Below are 23,067 nucleotides of genomic sequence, written 5' to 3'. Positions count from 1 at the left end.
ATATCAGTGGCTGATGAATCGTGTACAGGCTGGTATAATCCGTGCGCCTGCATTATCCAATGCGAAAAAAAAAAAACACACTTTCATCCCGGATTTACTCAAAAATAGAATTTTGCACAAAGTTTGGCCTACATCGTCTGAAAGATGAGTTATCACATTAATTTTATGATCCAGAGTGGGCTCAAATTCAGTTTTCTTTTCTGTACACCTTTAAGTGACTGACCAAATCCTGCAAATTGGTTGGTGTGTCCATGTGGGTGGGGCTTGGGGCATGGCTGTGAGAGGCCTGTGATCACGTCACAGTTTTGTGTACTTGTAATTGTGAATTTTTCTTTTTTTCATTTACATCTACAATGGCCATGGTATGATCAAAAATTCCTTTTTCAGTTTTACGGCTGTGGAACATTTATCAGTCAAAGTTGAGTTTTTTACTGAAATCCAAAACTACTACTACTGAAAGCACCTGTGGACCCAACTCTCATTCTTTGTTCTCTTGCTCAATGGAAATGCAAAAAATGCAAAATATTAATATTTCTTTTCACTCAAGTGGCTTAAAATATAAACATTAAACCCTTTTTATTGTGTCCACTACGTGTCTCAAAGACAGCAGGAGATTTTCTGTTGTTCAGCCGGACTGCATGGGACAAAAGAATAGTTTAAATCGTCTAATATATTTCTTTTGATATTTCTACAGGGGTCAGAACATACCTAATTATAAGTTGACTCCCTTTTCCTTTAGGATTATGTTGATTGAAAATATGATTTAATAGTGTGGTGATGTGTCAGTGGCACAATAAAACAATGAAAGCATACCCATGGGGGTCCTGAGAGCTCATCACACAAGAATACATGCAAAAGACAAAACACAATTAAATGCAGAAAACAAATTCAGGACATGCATGGATGTTTTATATTCAAAGATACTCAATTGTCTATGATATAATACATTCATGCACACTGGAATGTGTTATTTGCAGCGCATATGTTGATGATGAAGATTACAGAATACCTTGTGTTTTCGTGTGTTTGCATTTAAGTTCTAAGGGCCACCGTACGTCCCAGCATACAAAGCACACGACCTACCTCCCCTTTCAATATGTTGAAAGGTCACAGACAAACCAAACTCTCCTCACCTGACTTAAACAGCAGAGCAAACAGTCTTCACAGACTGGTCTATGCACTTAAAGGGATAGTTCAACATTTTGGCAAATTCACACTCACGTCTGCCCCGCCGATCTTAAAACGGCTTGCACCGACAATTAAAGGTGATGAACCTACTCCTAAAACTATAGGGATTATGGCAATAGGCCAATTTGCCAAAATGTTAAACTATCACTTAACAACTGATGTGTGGACCACAAGAGAAGTTTACAAATAAGTTATTTCCCCGTCACTGAAAAGCTATGGTTTATAAATGTTTAAAATTGTGTAAAACAGGGACATGTCATAAATGCCATACCATGTTTGAAGATGTAGATTTGACCAAGTCACTGGTGCAAATGAATCCTGTGGTTGAAACAAGTCTTGTAAAATATAGACTGCAGAAATCATTACTGTGTAGGTGTTGGATTGATTTCATATTGATACTTGTCTGTTTTTGCATTGCAGCCTAAAAATATTGTAATGTTTGCCAACCTTTGTCTATTTTCAGTTTATCACATTTAATAATCATACAAGACTGTTATTGTTTGTTTCAAACTTATCTGTTGCTTTGGTTTTAGATCAGCACGTTATGAACAGTTCAAGCAGAGATTTGAGTTGGTCTTGGGTACTGCCTATATTCTTCAATAAAGTAAAAAAAAACAACAACAAAAAACACTAAAGAGGTGTCGTCTTTAAGATGGTTTCAGTTGCATTTTCATTCAGGAAAATAACATGAAGCTTGTTGTATTTGCAGTTCCGAGATTTGTCGTGGTCGCTTTTATTCTGAAAACCTCGGCGGCGGATATCCGGTTGTACTTCCTGGGAAAAGAAACAAGCCTAGAAACGAAACTACGAGTGTGGGTTTTAAATCTGGACACCGTGACTCTTCGAGGTAGGCTATATTGACAAAAGTAACAACTTTTGTCTGATATTAACTCGGCTGGTGATAAAAGAAACATCGCTCCGCCTTTAGGCTACTAAGCTACGTCACGGTCGCAGTGTAAACGCAGAACACATTGAAATCAGGGGACAAACTCCGAGGTCTCGGGTAGTTAGGGGGAAACTAGGCAACGTTACCCGGGGTAGAAACAATACATGTTCATAAATATTTGTGATGGGAACCCGTGTGTTTAAAACTGTCTCTGTTAAAGGGGATAGTTCAACATTTTGGCAAATTGGCCCATTACCATAATCGCTATAGTCATAGGTTCGTTACCTTTATTTGTCGGTGCAAGCTATTTTTAGAACGGCGGAGCGGAGCAGCAGGAGCCGTTTTCGAGGTAAATACAGAGTCTGCTTGCTGAAAAACTGTCCCTGAACGCAACTCGTATCAGCGGTTTTGCATGAATTTACAATGAATGTGCAGCTCACAACTTGTCCACGACAGCGTTTAGGAGTTGTTGGATTGTGTATTTTATGAGTTTGATGAGGGAAACCAAGAAATTCCTTTAGCCTCCATAGCGTAGCTCTGAGAAGCCTGCTGCACCGCTCCGCCGTTCTGAAGGTAATGAACCTACTGCTATGACTATAGCGATTATGGCAATGGGCCAATTTGCCAAAATGTTGAACTATCCCTTTAAGGCTGCATCTAAAATGACAACTTCTTTGTCTACTCAGGAAAACACAGAACATGGATCTCCTTGGCAGACTGGAAATCTACATCCCAGCAGAGGCGGAGGTGAAGAACGTCCCTCTGAGGAGTTTACCAAACTCAGTGCTCAGGAGAATGGGCAACCCTCTGTCTGACTCTGAAGGCCCCACGCAAAACCTCACAGGCTCTCCAGAAGTCGTATGGATCTGTCCGGTAACCCTGCGGAAGAAAGGGCAGAAAGCAGTAGAAAACATGTCCTCAGTCCTGGGCAGAGAGTTCCAGCCTGCACAAGGTAGCCTACGAATGTCCTTTGTCTCCTCTAACCACACAGCTTATGAGGTGCTGAAGGAAATGCCCGGGAATACGGTCTCTGCACAGAGATCCCCCAACTCATCATCATCAGATCAGGCCTTGGCACCCCAGAAGCACCGGGATGCTGTGGTCATCTATCATGGGAACATTTACCTGTCCATCAGGAAGCCCGGTGGAAGCCAGAGGCAAAAACAGACACCTGAGCCACAAACATCAATGTTATCATCTAAAAGCCAGCACCAGGTAATGTCACATTACATTTAGCCTTAAAAATAACTTAAAAATAAGATTCTTCTGCGTTAATAGTCAGATGAGGGTACACTGACACAGGGTTTTTCTCAGTCACAGTTCAATTAAAGGGATATTTCAACATTTTGGCAAATTCGCCTCATTGTCATAATCCCTGTAGTTTTAGCAGTAGGTTTGTTACCTTTAATTGTCAGTGCAAGCTATTTTTAGAACGGCAGAGCAGAGCCACGAGCTGCTCAGAGCTACGCTATGGAGGCTAATGGGATTTCTTGGCATCAAACTCATTGACAAGTTGTGACCTGCACATTCACCACGCTATGACATAATAATGTAACGTTACGAGACAGAGTTGTTTTCGAGGAAAATTCATGCAAAACCGCTGATGCGCGTTCCCGTCGGGAGCAGTTTTTTTGCCAGCAGTCTCTTTTTCGGTACGACACCGGCTTTGCATTTACCTCGAAAACAACTCTGTCTCGTAATGTTCCATTATTATTTGATAGCGTGGTGAATGTGCAGGTCACAATGTCCACGAGAGCGTTTTGGAGTTGTTGGATTGTGTATTTGATGAGTTTGATGAGGGAAAACAAGAAATCCCATCAGCCTCCGTAGCGTAGCTCTGAGCAGCTTGCAGCTCTGCTCCACCAATCCAAAAAATAGCTTGCACCGACAATTAAAGGTAACGAACCTACTCCTAAAACTATAGGGATTACGGCAATGGGTGAATTTGCAAAATATCCCTATCCCTTTCAACTTCAAGGTGGTGCGACTTCTTCTGTCTAACTAATACCTTGCTTAATGAAAATGGCCACCACATTGATAAGACATGAGACACAGTGAAAACAAAATGTGGAAAATGTACTTTAAAAAGTATAATGTACAATAGTCCAGGAAACATGATACTGTCCATAGCAATTACAGTCTAAAATAGGGCATCTAACGGCGCTTTTCCACTACACTTTCACAGCACGGCTCGGCTCAGTAAAGGTGCTTTTCCACTACAGCTGAGTTCTTCTAGTACCTCCACAGCGGGGGCAGGGGCGGCACAGGGGGGGATCGCGGAGGCGATCGCGGGGCCGCATTGTCCGCTTCTCTTTTTTCGATCCGCTCGTCAGCTCCAAACTCACTCGTCTGCACCTCGATTACAGACCACAGCGTGGTTTTACACACAGCATCATTTGACTCGGTACAGATCAGCGAGCGCTGTTGTCGCTGTGTTTTTGAAATTTCCGGGTTTGATTCTCATGTAGGACGTAGCGCTCACACTCTCCCAGTGAGGACGCTCTGTCCAATCAGTGGAAGGCAGTTAGCCTCGTAAACCGGCCGCTCCCGGATATGCAATTCATTTCATTTCTGAGGGAGAGTCTGGCCTCATCCCCGTTGTAAGCGTTTGGCCTGAAACCCTCAGAAGGCCGAGCCAATCAACGTCGCCGCTGTGATTGACACAGCACGTTGGCCAATCATGGACCGACTGGTGCAAAGCCCCGTCACTACACCAACTTGCTGATTGGCTGAATGGGGTTGTCTGTCAACGCTACTACTCCCACCCAGGTCCCGCCCACCCCAAACGCTTACAACGGGGATGAGGCCAGACTCTCCCTCAGAAATGAAATGAATTGCATTTCCGGGAGCGGCTGGTTTACGAGGCTAGAAGGCAGTCGGCTGACGTCACGTTTTAGTATTGCTTCGGCTCACTTGGAACCAGGGCCGAGGAGGTACTAAAAATGGCACCTGGTACCAGGTACTAGGGCTAGTGGAAAAGCAAAATAAGCGCCTTAAGGTGATGTTTAGCATGAATGATGTTTACAGTTCTACCTCATTGTTGTGTATATCTCTGCAGTGTATTTTGATTATCATGTACCATGACTATAAAAATGAGCAGAAACATTACATAACACATATTTGCATCTTGCGCAGGAGAAGCAACACATCACATGTGAAGTGACAGCTCGCTCCGTGCCTCAGTCTACTGGGAGTGCGCACAAGGTGGACGACCACAGTCACAAGGATGCTGAAGGACAACAGGCAGCAGAGGGAGCAACAACCCTGGAGCCAGACATGGACACTAATATGCAAATCGACAGCGCTGAAGGAAACCAAAGCAGCACCAGCAGTGAGCCCCTGGGTGCAGCTTGTGCCTCCACATCAATGCAGATGGAGGTGGACTTTGAGCAGCTGGCTAAAGAGGAGAAGATCGGCAAATTGAGGGCCAAACTCCGACAGGAGGAAGCTAATGGTCATGGTATATGATGAATACAGTAGTTGGACTGAACGACAGCAATGAAACTTTGGTTCTGCAAAAACTAATCTCACAATAAGTTTCAGCAACTTCCAGCAATGTGAATGTAACTAGTTGAGTGAGTGTCTTTGAGAGTTACGCTTGCGTAATGACCAGCATAAACAAAATAAATCGTGACAAATTTAGTTTTTTACTTTTGGAAATTGAGTTTGCATATAAATAGCCAGCCTGAACCTGTATTGTTTTATTGTTTATATTTAATACGGACCACAAAGGCTGCAGGAGATATGCTCAGTTGTTCAATGCAACTGCATGAAACCATCAAAATAAAAGAAAATCCTAAAAGAAGTATTTCATTCAGATGAAGTCCAGCTACATAGCTATTATTCCTTTAATGTGCCTGCAGAGAGTCAGAATGTATCTGATGCTTAAGCGATCAGGCGTTTAATAAACACCAACAGGTGTTAAATAAATGCCTGCGCCATAGCTTGCTATACATATCCTCACGCTCACCCTTATAAACCAAAGTACGGGTGATGGTCTGTGCTATGCAAGTAAAAGCGCTGAAGTGGACCTTTACTCAAGATTATTAATGTCACACATACTGTTTCTGAGTTCAAGAATGAATGGTCTATGTGGGCAGTCTATGGTATCAACAGAAATGTACAAAACAAGCTATTTGTTACTCACTGTAAAGCTAATGTGCATAATTTTTACTATATATATTTCAATAAAGACTGATTATAAGTTTCATGTCATCGTGTGTCTTGAAATGTATTACTGTATGTTGATTTTATTAGTCTATTAAGAACTAGAGAAGAAATAATTATACAACTTGTGATGGATGAATTTATATTTTTACTTATAATTGAAGAGACATATCAGATCAGATACAGGATTTTGGTCCAGATGATGGTGACAAAACACTGTTCCTTTTTTGTCTCCCAAATAAAAGTATAACTTGGCACTTCCCATTACCAAATAGCCTACTGAAACATGGTTATTGTAGCTGTATTAAAATACTGCGCACATACATACAAATTATTTAAATTATGCCTCACTGTAGTCTCTGTACAAGAACTATTATGAAGGACATTATGAATCGGATGTAAAACAGGTGTTTATGCCAAAATGTTGCCATGGTTAACACCAGGCGGCGCCAAGCGCTTATTAATCGCCTGGTGGCGTTTTGAACCTCTCTTTTACGGTGTTACTGAAACGTGATAGAGGAGGCGGATTCTGACCCATTCGGCTTGCCATACTGCAGAACTCCACCCGGAAATCCGGTTGAGTTTACAATGAAATGAAAATGCTACTGGACTGTAGTCGGCTTTTGTAGAGCTGGATGCGACTGTTTCGTCCAAGGTAGGAGCAACAATGCACGCTCTTCTTTTAAGTTTGACGTATTTATGTCTTTAGGAAACATTTTCCGACGTAATTTAGTAGCGTGTCAACAATAAAAAACGTCTATTTTCCTCGTCGCTGGTCATTTTCAGTCGTTTTGAGGTAATTATTTGGGATATGCGACCAGGTTTTGTGATGTGTGTCTTCAATCTTAGACGAGACAGTTCGACACATTCTCTGTGCAGAAAACCCAGAGACATTTTAAAGCACAGGGTTCATTCAGTGTCTTGGTTAGGACCATAGGACTGACTGGTTCAGGTAGGAGAGATACTCCTCTGCCCGAGCTGTGTCTCATCATGTCGACCTTTATCACCGCGGGCAGTTTCATTTGTCCTTGTTATTTTCTATCCGCTATTATGATGGCTGACTGCCTGCTGCACAGGCTTATTAAAATAACTCGAACATCCAGTTTTATTATTATTATTGTATTATTTCACTCGTGAGAAATGTTAAGAGAGCCACTCTGGGGTCACTGCTGGGGCTGTGATCTCTGTCAACATGGGAATCAAACCCACGACCTTCAGAGCAAGACAGAGCTAATCAGACATGATCATACGAGTTACTCACACACAGGTTAGTCCACAATGAGAACACTTCACTGGGAGGCTGCTTTGTTGCACAACTCCATGTTAACACATTCACTTCATATGTATCCCTAATTACTGAATAGGTCTCAGCTGTGGCTCTTGTCCTACTTGCCTGAGGCTCAGACGTTGCTATGGCAATTTGAGGAGGTTGCCATGACGATCAACACACTAGTGGCAGAGGCAGGCAGAAAAGTCAAGAAAGAGGGTGATTTTTCTGCCTCGGTGCAGGTCTGACATTTGGGCTACTTGTGCCAAAACAGTAGCTCCTATCAGAGCAATAAGCAGACCATGAACAGCCAGAGACCTTCCTGAACACGTTGATATGTTTTTGGCGTTTCTAGAGTAAATATTTCTGAAACCCATGTGAGTTAAAAATGGTAGTCCCTGCTTGTCTCAGAGACCTGGCTGCACTCAGAGTCTCACAGTTCAAATTATGTAGGCCTCTCTGCTTTTTCGAGCACATTGTAAGTGAGAGGACGAGTATGTCTACAACAGTGGGGAAAAAAATGTGTGTAGAATGTAATTTGTGGCCAGGAGCAGTGTGGAAAGAGAAAAATTTCAGACAGTTTCTCCTACTCTGGCCAATAATGTCACCCACTCTAGCCTGATAATCTCAACATTTCTCCAATTGATCATGATCATTGAACAACAGTGATTGATCTAAAACTAATATTGATATTTGGCCTCCCATTCATTTTTATTGGAATTTTCTTTTGTTTTTTTGTTGCAGTATTCATATTCTGTAGAGAAAAGCCACATGTTTAGATATACAGCAGGGAAAATAAGTATTAAACGCTTCAACATTTTTCTCAGAAAATATATTTGTAATAGAGCTATTGACATGACATTTTCACCAGATGTCGGCAACAGCCTAAGTAATACACACATACAAAGAAATCCAAACATTTATGTCCATGAATTAAGTAATGTGTGATAAAGCTAAATGACACAGGGAATAAGTTTTGAACACATGGAGAAAATGAGGTGCAAAAGGTATGGAAAACCAAGAAAGCAGCTGGAGTCTGTCAGTATTTAGAAAGTAATCCTGTCCCCTGTCAGTGCAAAGTAATATCAACTGCTTTAGTCCAAATTAATGCCTATAAAAAGGTTTCTCATCACTAAGGTGTCACAGGAAGCATCTCATGATGGGTAAAGGCAAAGAACCTTCAGAAACGTTGCAGAACATACTGATGGCATCAGTTACAGACATGTCTGAATGCACCGTTTTATCCGTTTGTGCTATTATCTGGAACTGAAAAGAACAACATTTCACCATAAACTGGCCACGACCAGGTCCAGTAATGAATGAGTAATGCACTCAACCGCCATGGCCCCTATGCTCACCATGCAGGTCTATTGACGTGTTCAATACTTATTTTCCCCGCTGTATAATTAGCCAAGGTCCTGTCAAAGGTGGAAGACAAGTAGCAAACTGAAATTTAGCTGGAAGATGAATAATAATAAAGATAAGAAGAAGAAACATGCAGGATAACAATAGTGTCTCAGTGCGTTAGCCTGTGGCTCTGATAACAATCATAGAAACACAAGTCTGTATGCGGGAAATTGTCTTTGAAAAAGTGCAAAATTGATAATGAAGCAGCTTATCATGATAAACATTCATCATAACTTGAAAACTGAAAATTTCAACAACTGTGTTTACTTTGGTTTATTCAGCTAATATGGGGTGTCAGTCAGATTTCATTCAAAGCATGATGTTTTAGCAGGGAGGAAATGATGACATTGGGCTCTAAAACTGACCTACCTGTGGACAGCACCTAAACTGTTAAACTCTGTCTTCTCAGGAAAAACACACAGAACATGGATCTCCTTGGCAGACTGGAAATCTACATCCCAGCAGAGGCTGAGGTGAAGAGCATCCCTCTGAGGAGTTTACCAAACTCGGTGCTCAGGAGAATGAACAACCATCTGTCTGACTCTAAGAGCCCCATGAACCTCACAGGCTCTCCAGAAGGCGTATGGATCTGTCCGGTAACCCTGCGGAAGAAAGGGCAGAAAGCAGTAGAAAACATGTCCTCAGTCCTGGGCAGAGAGTTCCAGCCTGCACCGGGTCCTCACCGAATGACGGTCGTGTCTAATAACCACACGGCGTACAAGCTGCTGAAAGATGTCACTCCTGGTAAAGGGCTCTCCACACACAGATCTCACACCTCTCTGTTGCCTCAAGGGTCTGCACCTCGACTCTACCACTCTGCTGTAGTCGTCTATCACGGGAACATTTACCTGTCCATCAGGAGGCCCAATAGAAGCCAGAGGAAACAGCAGACGCAGCTGACTGGCCAGTCTTCCATTCCTTCAACATCATCATCTAAAGGCCAGAGGAAGGTAATGTCACGCTTCAGCTGGTGATCACAATCACAGCAACAACACAAAAGTATAAATCCTAAGGTCAAAGGTCGTTATAACTTCAGCTGAAGACCCTTCAAGAGTTGACAGTTAAAGGGATAGTTCAACATTTTGGCGAATTGGCCATAATCCCTACAGTTTTAGGAGTAGTAGTACGTTATGAGACGGAGTTGTTTCCGAGGTATAGTGTATGTTGTGTGTGTCTGTCTCGTAATGTTCCATTATTATCTCATAGTGTGGAGAATGTGCAGGTCACAACTTGTCCACGAGAGCGTTTTGGAGTTGTTGGATTGTGTATTTGATGAGTTTGATGAGGCAAACCAAGAAATTCCATTAGCATCCGTAGCGTAGCTCTGAGCAGCTCACGGCTCTGCTCCGCTGTTCTAAAAATAGCTTGCACCGACAATTAAAGGTAACGAACCTATTCCTAAAACTGTAGGGATTATGGCAATGGGCCAATTTGCCAAAATGTTGATCTATCCCTTTAAGGCCTCTATGAGGCAGTACTGACTTGTAGTGGGACTTTGCTAGCTTGCTAACATGCTCACAGTGACTGTTAGCATGACTTTTTAAATTCTACCATGTTTTTCCAAAATGTTGAACTATCCCTTTAAGTTATCTCAAGTAAATGGAAATAGTATATATGGCTGCAAGTAAGGGATTCGGGATGTTTTTTTGCCTTTTTTAATCATGTACCATGACTATGAATCCCCAAAAACTGAGTTTGAACCCTGCGTGATATGTCTTTGCATATTGTACAGGAGCTGCTGAATAACAACAGGCCCAAGAGGAAACAAACCACATGCAAAGTGACACAAAGTGAAAACAAGAAGGGCGTTAGACACAAGGTAAGGGAAGTATCCTCCTCCAAAACGACTCGCTCTGTCCCTCAGTCCACCAGTGGTGTGCACAAGGTGGACGGCCACTGTCACAAGGACGCTGAAGGCCAGCAGGCAGCAGAGGAGCCGGTGTGGTTTCAACCCGAGGAGGAGCAGGAGGCAGCGGTGGCCAACATGGACAGCTCCGGAGGCGAGATGCAAAACTTCGAAGGCGATGAAGCCGAGAGCACCAATGAGAACAGCGACATGGACGCTAACATGCAAACCACAGAGCCTGGAGGCACAGCCTGCGACTATGACGGCCTGGCGAAAGAGGAGAAGATCGCTCAAATAAATGCAAGACTAAATGCAAGAATGAAAGAAACTGTTCCCAACAACTCTTCTTCATAACGACACACTCATCAGACAGAAGCAAAGTGATGATACACCAGTTCCACTAAATGTAAACTCAGGTTAAGTTTAATAGAAAGCATTTATTTTCTTTTTGAGAGGCCAAAAGATGAAGATTAATCAAGACATCAAACATCAGTCTGTGCATTTAGCACTTTAATCCAGAGATATAGATAATGTAGATAGTTATTCTTGTTTAATGAGTTTGTTCACTGGTGCATCACTTTCCCATTTCCTTGTGAGGTTACAGATCAGCATCATATTCATATCTACTGTATATTATGTCCACACTGAAACTGTCCTCTAAAAATGAAGCCTATGGTTATCTGTGCAACAGATTATTATGACCCATAGTTAATGAATGAGTTGTTTTCAAGCATGAACTTCTAAGAGTCGTATCTTCGATATGAACTAGGAAATTCATGTTTGAATACAAACGTGACTCCCAGCACGCGATTGAAACAAAGGAATGAGAAAGCTGAGCATGTAAAAGCACTGGATGGAAGTCAACACATTCCCATAACATTTGTTCCACAGTGTGATGTATAGATATTCTCTTAACCTGACATTTTACTGCATTGGACAGGATTTTCTTTTTATATGAAAAATAAACAAAAAACATTATTCCTGACTATCAGAATACCACAAAGGCCAATGACAAAACCAAATACAGATCAGTGATGATTAGTAGGTTCAGCCAGTGACATATAAGTCACTTCCACATTGCCACCTGATAGCCTTTAGCCTAGCCCTTTCTCCAGCACAGATCAATGGATAGTTTCACCCTGAGCAATAGCAGCTTGCCAACGTGATTATTTACTGTAAACATTAGGAAGACTGACCGCTGAGGAAACTGAAACACAACTGAACTTGTAAATCCTTCAAAGCAACTCTGCAGTTGCTAATTTCCTACTTATCAATTACAGAATTTCTGTTTACTGTTTAAAGAAACATCAAAAGCTGATGAAGCATTCTCCTCTCTTGTCAAAACCCACTGCCTACATTTAACTGTTAACGTTTTTCTCCTGTGATTTTAACTTTTCAAACGTGTTGTCCTCCTCCAACCGAAGCTGATGTCTCTAGAGGACGAACTGTTCATCAGACTTCACTGTCGGACACAAACTCTTTTTCACAGACTCAGCAGAACTCCCGACCCCGAGGAAACTTGGAGACTTTGATGTGTAAAGTTCTTTATTTTCATCTGGGCCTGCAGGTGTCACCAGAGGAGTGGACTGTTTACCAACCCACTGTCATGATCACACGTTCAAAACCCTGCTCGACAATAAGGACTGTGTGATGAGCACATGAAAATAGTGAAGCTTGTGTTTTCTGTTGTAATATAGTTTAGTGAAGCTGTAGAGGTGAGTTTGAGCTCACTCATTGAGTTACTGTGAGGCTGAGATGAATCTTTATTTTAGGATCATTATAATAATGTGATAATGTTTGGTTTAGAAATCTTTTCCGGTGGCACTGTTGCTGTTTTTGTTTTACCATGTGTCCTTCATTTGCTCCCTTATTGCTTCTCTCCTCATTGTTTCATGTAAACAAGTTCTGTACCTGTCGAACTTTTTATCAAAGAGCCTGAAAGTGGTTTCTCATCTGTTGAACCGGTGACTCAACCTCAGGCCAGATATGAATCTACTGTACCCTTCAGTCGTCTGTTCTCAACCTGTCGACGTGTTCTTCACCATGACTTTAAAATCTAGCTGCTAAGTGCTCGTGCCTCAAATGTAATTTATGTTCCAACAGACACAATCACTTTTGGCCGAGTTTGTTTTTTGTTGTTTTTAAAGGGAGATGTCAGATTTCTGTAAATGCAAATAAAGAAATGGGTTTGAACAGCACCATGACTCTTTGTTTCTAAAGTGAAGCAGCACTTAACCATCTTAGATTCTCTCCCAGATGATTCACATCGTCTCCTCGTCAGAGGTTATTTATTTAAACTTAAATCAATTCAGTCAGACAACTCTGAAATGAGAACAAATCATTTATTGAGTATAAGCATTGCAAGCTGAAGCACAGCATAGGTATCCTTGAGCATGGCTGCAGCAGGTTTGGCGTCAGGCTCTGTCTCAGTTATTCGTTCCCTGAATGATCTGGTTTGCCAGACATTACAGGGAATGAAGCAGACCCCCACAGGGGATCATAGAGACAGGGCCTACAGGTGGATTAGATGCTGGGGAGGAGGTGGGTTTGCAAAACCTCATGGGCAGCAGCAGCAAGATGTATATGCAGAAACAGCAGCAAGACAGCAGAGCAAGAAATAGCAGCGGTAGCAGCATAACCAGGGATGAGCAGGTAAACTGGGGGGTTTAAGTAGCCCACTCTATTTGGAGGAGGAGGGCATGTGACTGATCAGCTGGTCAGGATGGGCGCAGCTTGAGTTGTCTACCTGAACTAGCTCCGCAGGCTTCGCATCATCAATTGGAACAAGTGTGACTATCAATATGAATGCTAATTGAAAAACATGACTGCTTTTCCAAAACAAAATAGCTTTCTCAAAAACAGAGCTACTGTAACCATTGAACTGGCAGGTCAGGCCTTCAGTTTAAATTTGGGTTTAAAGTTTAGGTCCAACAGAATTGTTGAAAACAAAAACTAGACTGACTGAAAAAGATTTAAAATTATCTTTAATTTTTAACTACGTCACACAAGTCACAGCATTGTGACTTAAGCCACGATTTAAATGATGATTGAATTTACAGCTGAAAGTCAAATTACAATGCTGTCATCTATCAATTATTTATCCTGCTGATAATCACATCTAAGTTGTTTAAGCCAGGAGCACACTATGCAGTACGTTTAACACCTGTTCAAATTGTAACACGTTTTCTGAATTTCCCAGAGCTATTAAAAATATGAAACTTTCAATCTGATACTGCTGCTGCCCAGAGAAAAACATCATCAATTTGAACGTATAGGTACAACATCTAGAGAAAAGTCAAAAAGCACCAAATGGAAAATGGCACATGGAAAAAATAATACTCATCTAGATGTAAATGAAGAGGTGTGGTATATCGTTATGTGTTAATGTTGTGATTAGCATTATACTGATTTCGAACATACAAGTTCAAACACACAATATCTGAATCATGACATCACAGTGTTAAAATATATACAATAAATATTATACAATATTCTAAATATTATTATGGACTGGTATATTACCGGTATATACCTTTTTTTTGTTTGTTGAATTTGAACATGTTTGTCTTTCTTAAATTCAGTTTGCGAGCTAGAAAACCAAAACCATCCAGAACATGAAGCAAATAAATGTTCTTTAATCTAAATTCAAAAAATGTCCCGTTATTGTCTTAGGAATTTAAAATAAAATGTACTATCTGTTCAACCAAAACAAAACATGTAAAAATCCCATGGTTCCTTATCATAACATGAAGTTATAGAGACGTTCTTGAGGATCTGACAGTCAAACACAGTAGGAACATTGACAGTGACAGTGACAGTTTGTCAAATTGTCTGATAGGAGATATGAGAGGGAATATGTGAGGGGTGAAGGGAGGAAACCTCTGTGAGGAGTTCCCTCCTTCCCGCTGCCTCAGTATAAGACTGCAGCTGTGCTGAAGTCAGTCCACTCAGACAGGATGCACTCCTCATGCTGCTCCTCCTCCAGACCACAGGTAAGACCTGCTCTCTCTGCACTCGTCCACTCTGAGACTGACCACACGTAGCTGATGTAGTGTAGACGGTAGCGTTGAAATGAATGGATGATAAATGAAGATTTTTGCTTTTCTCACTAACACACTACTCATTGGACGCAAGAGTTTCCTCTAATTCATTGAGCGCAGCAGCTAAACAGGCAAATTCACAGATTTACAAAACACTGAAATGGACAAAACCTTTCTACATGTAGCTACAGGATTAGTTTCCAACAATAACTGAGTGATGAACGCTCAAGTGTCTTAATATTTCCCTGTGCATTGGAAGCATCGATGGATTGTTGCTGACCACCTGAATGCAGTGCCCTGTATTTCTGTTTATTGATTATTGTATACATAATAGTTGGGGAAATGATTAGGAAATCCTTAGCCGTACCTCATCTCTCTTCTAATACTTATATTTGAACTTTGAACCAAATGGTTTTAGGTCATTATTCTTCATTATTCTGTAACCAATTTATAACCAAAATGAGTTGTGTAAATGTATTACTATTTTTATGTTTCTAATGGGCATTGAATCATGGTTGAAGCGTTTTTACTACTTGCCAAATATAACAATATTATTCTTGAATATCTTTTTAGTAAAATAAGTAATTGATCATTTAAGGTCTAAAGGCTGAAACCCGTGTTCCCATTGGATGGCATGTCAGGATTTGCTGAGTTGTCATATTTCAAACCAACTAAATGTCTATTCAGCCCATGGAGCCTCTATCTATGATTTTTTTAAAGAGAATTTTAAAAACATGACACCAGTCTAATTGCTGGATGGGGTCAGTTTTCACATCTAAAACAGGGTCAAAGGTGAGAAAAAGGCCGGACTCACATCCAATTCAACATGATTAAATAAAAACATGTCCATAGTGTTTCTTTAGTTATCAAAAGATAAATTCATGTTCTGAATGTTGAACAAAATCAATTAGTTACCACTGATTGTGACTCACATTATAAAGGGCAAGGCCGAGCATTTAGAAACACTGGGGTCAAGTTGTTCTGGACTCCCAGACTGTCTCACTTCTGGCTGTGACACTTATGGCAAAATCACTTCTTTATATTTATGTTTTTGTCCCAAACCATCACCACCATTTAAAACTTCTTCATTGTGTTATAGTTATTTACCTGACATGAGTGCAGTTTTTACAGACCGTAGGAGGAGACAACTGTGTGTTTGATGAATGAGATGAATGTTTAAATCACTGGTTCCCAAACTTTTTCCAACTCAGGGCTCATTGAAAATCTGACAAATGTTTGTGTCCTACATCCAACCCTGTAACAATGTGGAGACTAATTAATGCCAGGTTGCAAATAATTTCAAGACAATTTTGTATTGAAATATTTAAAACATTAAATTTATATCTATATTTACATATTTTCCCCAAAACTATGCTTTTTATGCTATTTCATTGGATGATAACATGCAACAAGAGTTAAGATGCATCCTCAGAGTTGTTCTTGTCGTCCTCAGGTGTTGTGTGTGCAGATGTGTATGATCTACTCTGTGGTGTGCCTGGCCAGCTGGCCGCTCTGCTCGGAGGCAGCCAGACTCCGCTGTGGCACCGATCTCCTCAGCGACCTCATCTTTGTGTGTGGGGATCGTGGGATCTATTTAGGTGAGTCTATCATGATCTCCATCAATCCTGCTAACGAGATTCAGACTTTTCTACTCTACAAGTTGAAACTGTTGCCTCAAAATGGAAAGGTCAGGAGGTCACCGACATCTCATCCTCTAGAAACATCAGATACAATCCCATGTTGAAGTTCACACTGCACACAAAAACAAGTTGCATTCAGGGACTATTTTAGCAGGACCTCCTCCCACTTCATTGATAATTTCCTTATTAGGATTTGATGACGTAAACAATGATAATTCATATTAAAGCAGAAGTAAGCGATCCGGTCGTTTTGGCTAATGCTGCGTTCCAGGTAGGCTTTTGAAACCGTAAATTACAGCTTCAAGTCACAACTTACGACTTTGTAGCGTTCCAGGCAACCCACTCGTGTTTTTCCGACCTGTTTTACCTGTGAAAGTCACTATAACGGCCACTCGTAACTTCCAACCCGTGAACTCGTACCAGATCGAACTGGTACGACTTCACAGGTCGGAAAAACACGAGTTACGAGTTTCCTTGAACGCACCATAACAGTCCTCGTCCCTACGTCACCACATTCACGGCGTTCCTTGGCTGCACACACAGCCCTGCATGCCGTTCTCTCTCCTCATTGGATAAAAACTGTAGGATACGATAAATGTTTTCTCCTCGGCTCAGAGCAGAGCAGAGTGACTGACAGACCCGTGTTTCGGTCCAAACACTCTATGTAAGTGATTGCTGTCGGAAGATATAACTATTTAAGACTTATATTAACACAAATATATCACTTACTTCTGCTTTAATCTAAAACGTATCATTATTTTTCATGTCATTCAGCTTCTGGTCTTGTAATCAGCATCAAGAACTCTTAATCATATCCTTGTTCAGTTCTGTTTGATTCATCCACATCACATTTGATTACATTTCTCTGACGTATCCGAATTTGAATCAGAATTACTTTAGGGAAATTCATTGGGTAAAAAGCTCCTGAATAGTAATGGAAAAGCAACGAAAAAAAACATAAGAGTAATTTATATTTAGTGTTCACAGTATAGGGCAGATGAGTTTAGAGTTAAACAGCTTGATAGCAACAGGCACACTGCAAAAACTCAAATATCTTACCAAGAATATTTGTCTTATTTCTAGTCAAATTGTCATTTCTAGTCAAAACAAATATCATTATACTTAAAATAAGACTCGTCACATTAAAAAGTAGCTTGTTTTTAGACACTTTTTACTTCTTTCAAGGATATTTTCACTTGAAATAAGTAGAAAAATAAGTAGTTATTTCAAGTGCAAATGATCTAAAAACAAGTTAATTTTTAGGTGATGAGTTTTATTATAAGTGAAATGAGATTAGTTTTGCCTAGAAATTAGACATTTTGACAAGAAATAAAACAAATATTCTTGGAAAGATTTTGAGTTTTTTTGCAGTGCAGGAATGGTGTGAAGGAGAGTCCAATAAAGTCCCTCATCTTGGACAATATCCTCCTCTCCAACACCACTGTCAGTGAGTCCAGTTCCTCCCCCACAACATGGCTGGCCTTCTGATGCTCTTGTTGAGTCTGTTGGTGTCCTTCACTCTCCAGCTGTAAACATGATGCATAATTTGCAGCCTGCATTAAACGTGACAGCAGCTGAACGTCAATACATTCAGAAAATGTAACTATAGCATTATTCCTGTTATATTTCCTATTACATCCATACACAGAGGATGTCAATGTGATCCAGTGGAACACTCTGATAATTTATCTCTCGTCAGCTGTTGGTAAACCTACGGACTATCTGACTGTGTTCGCTGACTGTGACGCAACGCCACATCAGACATGAGATCGAAAGTAACATAGATTGCAACATGTGGCTCCTCCTGCAGCTGTCAAGGCTCTTTCAGTCCTACACTCACAATGTATATTCACTTTCATCCTGCTGCAGAATGAATGAGTCATCAGGCACCTCCCTGACAGTGTTGTGTGGTGGATAGTGATCTAAGGTGACATGTCAACATGTCATCAAGGCTAGTCTACCCTGTGAGGGAACGCTTTCTCCAGCAGAGGCCTGACAGTGCAGATATGGTCATGGTCATCATATCCACATGAAAACACTGCAGTTATTCTGAGCAGGTTATCAGCTTGAAGATAGAAATGTGTTAATGCGTGCTAGTGAACACAGCAGACTACAAACTTCAACTTTTAGTTTGAAATTGTTATGATTATTAGAATATAATTTCTCCTTCTGCACTCAGTTTTACCCAGATGCCCTTTCACCTTATTACCTCTCCCCTGTTCTGATCAAGGCCGACTCTTCCATCTGCTATCAGACCGGTGGCAATACACCAAAAATGGCCGTGTACCAACCAGAACACTGTGCCTCGGTGTGTGATAGCTTTGTTGTTAAAACACTTGTTATCTGAGAGGAGCTCAGCTCTCACATTAATAACAGAGAAAGGTGCAGAAAGGGAGGGATGGTAGCGGAGGAGCAGAGCCACTCAAACAGTGGAATTTAAGATAAATCTCAGACTGTATTCTCCTGTGACGTTACGGGTTGTCTCATACAGATTGCAAACAAGATTACGCTTCAAAGTCTTATAAATAAAGCTGTTTTGAGATCAACTGATTTAAGATTAACACGATGAAAACTCCAATCAGTCTTAGTTTGGATATTGTTATCCCTGGAACATTGCAGCATAGCTGAAAATAACAAGTTAGCAAACTACTGTAAAAAAGTATAATATGAAGATAATCTTTTTCAAAAAGGTCATAAACAATATAAAACTATCTGATGGCACCTACAACATACAGAGTCACTGCCACCATCAAAAAACAATCTTTTCTGGAGTTGGACAATGGAATTTAATGTCTGGGTTTGTTGATCACATTCAGACTCTGCAGAGGATGAACCCTGTTGATGGTGATGAACTTTCCTTCAGTGCCACCTTGCAGATCTCACTTTAATTCTCTTACTAGAAAAGCATCAGTGTGAATGGTTTGCAGACTTTATCAAAAACAAAGCATGTTTTGGCTTGATGACCTCATGAATGAGTTTTTTTTCTTTCTTAAAGCAACAAAGGTTTGACCTGAGCTTCTTTGTTTCTCTCTGCAGGTAAAGGCTCGTGGTCCGGTTACGGTGCTCGGCCCCGGGGGAAGGGGATCGTGGAACAGTGTTGCAGGCCGTCCGGTTGTGATCTTCAACATCTGGAGATGTACTGTGCCAAACCAAAGGTCCAGCAGCACACCACAGCTTACCCAACAACAACGTCATCAACAGCAACAATAACAGAACACACCACTACACAGATGGATGTGGTAAGAGCTTGCACAATGTTCATTTCATAACTTTTTCAGTAACTGCCAAACATGCTTCATGGTCATCAGCAGTTAGTGGTTTGGCTTCTCTTTGTAATCAGGCCTTTAACATCCATAGCCCACCTTGAGTTAGGATTGTTTCTACTTTTGAAGTGCATCACTTTTACAATAAATATTCAAGACTCTTTAGAGTGACAACTCAATGCTGCATTGCAATCTGGATGGGGAAAAAACACAGACTACTGGACAGGTGAAGATGTGGGAATCATCAGCCTTGACTGTCAGTGGTGAATCTTTGGTGTCTTTGCTAGCAGCTTTGCTGTTAAATTTGCATTGTATTTTTTGCAAATAAACTGTCCAACAACTCCAAAACGCTCTGGTGGACAAGTTGTGACCTGCACATTCACCACGCTATGAGGTAATAACGGAATACGAGACGGAGTTGTTTTAGAGGTAAATGCAGAGACTGCTTACCGGAAAACTGCCCCCGACGGGAATGCGCATCAACGGTTTTGCATGAATTTACCTCGAAAACAACTCTGTCTCGTAACATTCCGTTATTATCTCATAGCGTGGTGAATGTGCAGGTCACAACTTGTCCACCAGAGCGTTTTGGAGTTGTTGGATTGTGTATTTGATGAGTTTGATGAGGGAAACCAAGAAATCCCATTAGCCTCCGTAACATAGCCCTGAGCAGCTTGCGGCTCTGCTCCACCATTCAAAAGATAGCTTGCACCGACAATTAAAGGTAACAAACCTACTCCTAAGACTATAGGAATTATGGTAATGGGCCAATTTGCCAAAATGTTGAACTATCCCTTTAAGAAAATGGTGCCAAGCTCCACTGCTGTCTAAAGTAAAACATAGCACAGGCTTAAACTTGTCCTCCAGTTAGCATGAAGCAACAACCTCCTCAAGACACAAAAATCGGAGAGATGTTCTGCTAAAATATGAAGTGCTGCAGCAAGTTTTAATCAGTTTTCTGACAGAAAAATGAGGTGTAAAGAGTAAAGATTCAGAAGTAGTGACTTGAATACCAACAAAACACCACAATAAACTGATATCAGGGATAAGTCCTAGCTGAAGGTTACCTGCTCCATCCAGGCTACATGCCCTTGAAGCAACTCAGTTTTTCTTATCTTTGTGTTGCAGGCACAGCAGTTCCAAGCAGTATTTCACAAGAGACTTGTAGAGCACCTGGGGGGCCCCAACAGTCAGAAGAGGAACGCTCATAGAAGGAAAACACAGCCCTCCGTATCAGGCCAACGGAAACGCAAATCATCAAACAGGAGGGGTAACATAGTGAACACATCCAGCAGGCCTCCCACAACCTCTGGGAGTCCCCCTCAAGGAGTGACGAGCGAGTCGTGACCTCTGACCTCATGTGGAGCTGCGTATTTATAGTTACTGGACTGGACCCAGCAAGTTGGAAAGACTGATGCTGACTGTTGAGAAGTAACAATGATGGAAACATCAGATCATGAACAGATCTGAATGGAAACAAACAGCTGTCTTGTTGCACAGCGACGGCGTATCCACCGGCAGCCGTGTCAGACGAACGTCTTCCTCTCTTTTAACTCTGATTTTGGTTTCCACCACCAAAATATCTGACTGTTTAGCTGCTAAACACTTGACTGTGTTGTCTCTGTGTCTGTCTGCTGTCTGCTGCTGGGCAGGGACTGGACAGTTGTTAGCTTGTTAGCCACTGTCACTAAAGGTATTTTCTCATTAGCCTTTTTAGACACATGTTTTTAGACATTTATAAAATATTAAGAGATCACTGTGCCTATGTGTTAATTCACTGTGTTTACGTCTTTACAGCACTTTGAATGAATGACAGCTTTATCCTGAGTTTTGCATACAGACATTAGCAGAGCAGAATGTACTTAGATGTTTTTGGACTTATTTTAAATGGTTCCAACTGAATGTCCTGTTTGTATTAAAGTTGTTTTTCATTTCTATATGAATATGAACATGTTTAATGTAAAAAAAAAATCTTTAAATGCATACATTATTTATTTGACTATGACTGTAATAATATGAATAACCTTTTTCATTGTTTGTGATAGATTCATATATGGAAAAATGCTAAATAAATGGATGTCATTTTAACTTTGGGCTTGGTCTGTTTTACTTTGCCGAGTTGTTTTGAATTGCAAAAAAGTTATATAACACTAGAAAAACAACTTAACCTTTTGTTTTGACGTGCAGTGTGACCATAAGCGGCTGATTCATTTTGACTTTGACATGGCTGAAGGTATCATCTCTTTCTGAGAGTGGTGAAGGCCATCTCTGTCCTGCCAGCCGCAGATGATAACACAGAGGGCCTCAGCCTCTCTATGCTTCATAAGCATTATCTCAGTTTTTATTGAGGGAGGAAGTGTTGTGTTGTAGAGGAAGTGGTTGCCAGGTACAGTATCTGCACATGTTCACTTGTGCAATGAAAATATATACACGCTAGTTAAATTGACTGTGATGGGTCAAAATAAAAAGTTAAAAATAGACTATGTAATCACAAATCCTGTTGACAATCTGATTAGCTGAAGCAGTTACAGGAGTTTTCAATTATAATTTAAAGAATTGTGTGAATTGGGATGATTTTTGTGTCAACATTATGATTTCCAGAGTTGTTTTGAAGTTTAATGCATGTTTATTTATTTATTAGAAGTCTATATTGTGATTCATAAAAGCCTTTAGTGAGTGACAGGTCACCAGACTCACGGATCACAGGGCTGTCAAACAAAAATAAACAATCTTTCATTCATATCTACTTGAAGTTTAGTAGCTAATAAGCCTAATCAACTCAATCGAATCCAGAACCTTTGTGCCACCCTGATTTCTAAAATATTTTTAGGGGAAATCTTTTTTTTTTTCTAAATAAAATATACTGTAGGGCCTATGTTACCATCAAACAATGCTTTATAAGGCAAAACACAAACGAGAAGTGGGGGTGGGTTTGTCAAACTCTTCTCAGGCAGGAGGGTATTTCTGGCCTTTTGACCCACAACATAGTAACAGCTGTTCACAGCCGCCTTGATAAGGAAGTAGGAGAGAGCTTTCTCCTTGTGGCTACTTGCGTCAGTCAGATAGTGTTATTCACTCCCATCTCTTCCCATGCAGAGCTGCCCTAAGGAAGCCCCCTCTCTCCTTTTATTCTCATGGTCGCGAGCGAGCTGCTGTTGTCAGACCAAAAGGGAAAATGTAGCGTACTTGGACAAACTGTATTTTTGACAAGACTAACAACGTCTGTGATGAAGGAGCAATGTAGCTTTCTTCAGGAACGACGGATTTACAGTATAATCACCTTTATTGGTTTCTTGTTCCAACTGGTTCTAGCAAGTCTCATATCGAGTATACAGATACACCTTTCATGCAGACTTCAAGGTC

The 23,067-nt window shown here is 40.9% G+C and overlaps 2 protein-coding genes across 3 annotated transcripts; both read left to right on the top strand.

Annotated features, from left to right (window-relative positions):
- The first annotated feature begins 1,964 nt into the window (after positions 1-1,964).
- Positions 1,965-6,166, top strand: LOC146984100 (uncharacterized). The gene is made up of 3 exons (XM_085783069.1): positions 1,965-2,035; positions 2,761-3,289; positions 5,210-6,166. The coding sequence occupies exons 2-3, from the start codon at positions 2,774-2,776 to the stop codon at positions 5,540-5,542; spliced, it is 849 nt and encodes a 282-aa protein (XP_085639195.1). The 5' UTR covers positions 1,965-2,035; positions 2,761-2,773; the 3' UTR covers positions 5,543-6,166.
- A 581-nt stretch (positions 6,167-6,747) lies between these two features.
- LOC146984099 (uncharacterized) lies at positions 6,748-21,250 on the top strand. Of its 2 annotated transcripts, XM_085780973.1 has the most exons (5): positions 6,748-6,896; positions 9,325-9,865; positions 16,255-16,399; positions 19,478-19,680; positions 20,833-21,250. In XM_085780973.1, the coding sequence occupies exons 1-5, from the start codon at positions 6,877-6,879 to the stop codon at positions 21,049-21,051; spliced, it is 1,128 nt and encodes a 375-aa protein (XP_085637099.1). In that variant the 5' UTR covers positions 6,748-6,876; the 3' UTR covers positions 21,052-21,250. The 2 variants fall into 2 exon arrangements, with proteins under 2 accessions (XP_085637099.1, XP_085637098.1); XM_085780972.1 differs by lacking the exons at positions 16,255-16,399; positions 19,478-19,680; positions 20,833-21,250 and adding an exon at positions 10,648-11,505.
- The last annotated feature ends 1,817 nt before the right edge of the window (positions 21,251-23,067 follow it).

The sequence above is a fragment of the Trachurus japonicus genome, chromosome 7, assembly GCF_045865225.1.
Source record: "Trachurus japonicus isolate A0001 chromosome 7, Traja_1.0".
Classification (NCBI taxonomy): Eukaryota; Metazoa; Chordata; class Actinopteri; order Carangiformes; family Carangidae; genus Trachurus; species Trachurus japonicus.
The sequence above is the reverse complement of the archived record's forward strand: the minus strand, read 5'-3'. Positions and strand labels throughout refer to the sequence as shown.

Coding starts and splice junctions, on each gene's coding strand:
- LOC146984100 (XM_085783069.1), top strand. CDS start 2,774: ATGGATCTCCTTGGCAGACTGGAAATCTACATCCCAGCAGAGGCGGAG. Junction 3,290..5,209: donor CATCTAAAAGCCAGCACCAG/GTAATGTCACAT, acceptor CATCTTGCGCAG/GAGAAGCAACACATCACATG.
- LOC146984099 (XM_085780973.1), top strand. CDS start 6,877: ATGCGACTGTTTCGTCCAAG. Junction 9,866..16,254: donor CATCTAAAGGCCAGAGGAAG/GTAATGTCACGC, acceptor TGTCGTCCTCAG/GTGTTGTGTGTGCAGATGTG. Junction 19,681..20,832: donor CCACTACACAGATGGATGTG/GTAAGAGCTTGC, acceptor TTTGTGTTGCAG/GCACAGCAGTTCCAAGCAGT.